General features: G+C 55.8%; 1 protein-coding gene across 1 annotated transcript in view; it reads right to left on the bottom strand.

Annotated features, from left to right (window-relative positions):
- Nucleotides 1–2,357: 2,357 nt before the first annotated feature.
- The window catches only part of CSUI_001736 (flagellar associated protein), a gene marked incomplete at its 3' end in the record, with an annotated part of 3,685 nt that continues 3,078 nt past the window's right edge, over nucleotides 2,358–2,964 (bottom strand). Inside the window, exons 8-9 of the mRNA XM_068061941.1 lie at nucleotides 2,767–2,849; nucleotides 2,358–2,562 (exon numbers count right to left, since the gene is read on the bottom strand). Of these exons, the coding sequence (XP_067926083.1) occupies nucleotides 2,358–2,562; nucleotides 2,767–2,849 (288 nt within the window). The remainder of the gene's footprint in view (nucleotides 2,563–2,766; nucleotides 2,850–2,964) is intronic.

The raw sequence follows: 2,964 nt of genomic DNA, 5'->3' as shown, positions 1-2,964 counted from the left end.
GACTTGTGAGCGTATTTACAGGCGCAGCAACCTCCCGGCCAAGCGAGCATTACTGAAAAGAGGGGCCGGCCTATTCAAGGCAACGTCACCGTTGAGCTGGCTCCGCAAATCCACAGCTGCTGGCGTGGCTTTCTCGAGAGGCGCTTCAGCCGCTGTAGCGACGGCCACAGAGCGGCAACCACGGCCGGCAAAATTGATGGCGACCCCGTAGTGTTTCCTGAGGATAGGAGGTCCTGCCATGATTGACCGTGTGCGCCAAGCATCCCCGGGACATCTGGTGCGCTTCCTCCGGCCTACGCGACTCCAAAAGTCGCCCCGCGGCAACGTGCACAGCGCGCCTACCTTGTTTTGCAAGCACAAGGCCTGACCCCCTGGAGCATGGCGACTTACGTGTATATCTGGATAGTTTGCCGTGTAAAGGAAGATCAAGATCATAGCAGACGCCGTCAACGGACAAAAGCCTCCTAGGGCCAAGGTGTCCTGAACCATCGCCCATTCAAGTGCTGCTGGAGTAGCTGATGTCTCCGTGTGACCACAGGCGTAACTCCTAAACCCTACCTCTAATCTCTAGATAGTGAGGGACGGGTATGAGTCCACTACATCCACGATCGGAGACAGCCCTGCTGCTCCTTTACTGTTGACAGCCTCTCCGCTCAGTTCGTGGTGACGCGGCGGGGGAATTGCACTAATTCTCGGGGGAACTGTGACAGTATCGGCCGTTGTCGCATTGACACTCAGGTTTGCTGCTGTTACTACCAAAGGAATGTATTTCTTTTTCCTACCACTCCGTCCAGTCCGTCACCACAACCCTGGTACTGCGCGTCGACAAAGAAGGGTCGTTTGTTTTCGCTTAGCTCGTGCTTCGGGCTGCAAGCAGTCCTGTGAGTTAAGTCGTCTACGACCTAGTCAAATCCACCCCATTCGGGCTATCGCAGCACCCGGTTCCCCCTCAACCCGCAGCCGGGGCACACAGAAATCCCGGTCAGGAACACGTCACAGTAGCTGAGGAACCTGCGTTGCTTCACGAAGATAACAGTTTCCCCCTCTACCCCTGCTCCCAGTCCGCGGTTGGCTCGTTACGGCGGACGTCCTGATTGGGCACAAAGGCTTCGCGGAGTCGTTCGGTGCCGCAGTCTCTCCCCTCATTGGCGCGTAGTTGGCCCTACAGCTCACGATCACTGTTAGTGAGCGCCTAAGCGGTCCGACGTGTTGTAATCCTGGAGGGGTGCGTCTTCAACTGCAGTCAGTGCATCGCCCGGTTGTTTGTCCACTCCACTACAAAGGAGCGTCTTGAAGTCGAACTTGGGTTGCACGTAGTAACGGGTTCGAGACCTGTTGACGCCGTTGAACTTGGAGTGGCTAATGTTCCTCAACGCCTCCTGCTGCAGGACTCCCAGCCTGAACTGTAGGAGATGAATCTCTGACCTATAGCCGAGAACACGACCGATGGAGTCTGGTGTCGTCCGCTGCGAGCAACTGCTTCGTCTACTCATAGGCAACTACCATCCCTTTTTGCCCTCCCCTCCCCGTCTGAACTCATCGGGTCACCCAGTACAGAACAGAGGGAAATACCGACTTCCCCGCTACGGGCGTTGCTCCGTCCCTATCTGTTCTCTCTCCGGAGGAGCATCCCTCATTCCTAACTGCACTCCGGCTCTGTTGCCGAGTCAGTTGAGACAACCCATCCGTGCATTGGGCATTCCATCGGACTGCGGCATTTGCCGTCTCTAGGTATGAAACGAGGGAAACAGCGGCAATGAGACAGGCACCTTCTTTCGGAACAAGTGGTGCAGCCTGCATAGCCCTTCGATTCAGAAGGAAGTTCGAATCTGTCTTCGATCCTAATCGACTCGGGCGGGCCAAGAGTCATACGGACGGGGCGGACTCTAGAGCGGGTGGTCCGTGCACCACGCAAAAACAGGCATAAGCAGATAACCGCTGATTGCAGGAGGACCGGCCCTAGCCATTGCCAGGCGACACGGCACACGATCCTGCCAAGGTAGCCGGGAGAGTAGCTGCTAACAAAAACGTGTCCGTAAAAGCAACGGTCATGGATCCGTGAGGGAACACCTAGCGATTACACTGCTGCCCGCAGTGAAGGCAGAACTACGAAGAAGACGGCCCGAGGCTTTTGAGATGTATTGTTGTTGTCTCGGCCAGTTTCTGGGGACAACGGAGAGAATGTGTTCACGGTTGAGAGCGACTAGCACGCAGAAGCGTTTAGAGTCTGTGAAGCTAGCATCGGAAGCTGATGCGGCAGAGACACGTCTGCCGGAAAGTGGCTTCACGGCTCCACCTGAGAGAGGCGCACTTCAAACGAGAGCCCACCGGCTTCCGCAGTGCCTCCGTCCACAGACTCATTTCACTGCGGACAGGCTCACCTTATCGGCATCCGCTGTCAAAGGCTGGGAAGGCACTGAGGTAGAATTGATCAAAAGCAGCGTATTCGGTCTGTCCAGTGTATCCTTATTGATGGAGACGCTGTCCACAAAATTCGTCAATCGAGTGTCCAGCATTGTGACTTGTTCTTCGACCGCCTTCCTCTGTCTTTCGAATGCCGCTCTGCGCACGCGGGAATGCAGCACCTGGTCCGGGCACACTTCGGTGGCTGCTGAACACTGACCCTATGGTCAGCGATAATGAGCTCAGCGTTTCTCAGTTTGGAGGCGCCATCGAAAAACGAGTCATCCCCAGCTTCACCCGTCTCGGTGTGCTGTCGGGTCCGTTCTTCGAGAAAAGCAATTTCCCCGAAAAATATAGACGTACTTGTCCAGAAGTACCCGGTTATAGCGTTTGAAGAAGTTATCGAGGTAATTCCATTCGTCGATACCGTCATCGCCAAGAACGTCCTACGCAGCAATCAACCAGGTCCGGTTGCTCGGAGCCTCAGAGAATTGTACCCGTCTTTCAAACTTCACCCGCTGTGCGCCGGCCGGAGAGGCGCGAAACTTCCCAGACCTCCGC

The sequence above is a fragment of the Cystoisospora suis genome, assembly GCF_002600585.1.
Source record: "Cystoisospora suis strain Wien I chromosome Unknown contig_693, whole genome shotgun sequence".
In the NCBI taxonomy this organism is placed as follows: Eukaryota; Apicomplexa; class Conoidasida; order Eucoccidiorida; family Sarcocystidae; genus Cystoisospora; species Cystoisospora suis.
This window is presented reverse-complemented; position numbering and strand designations above follow the sequence as displayed.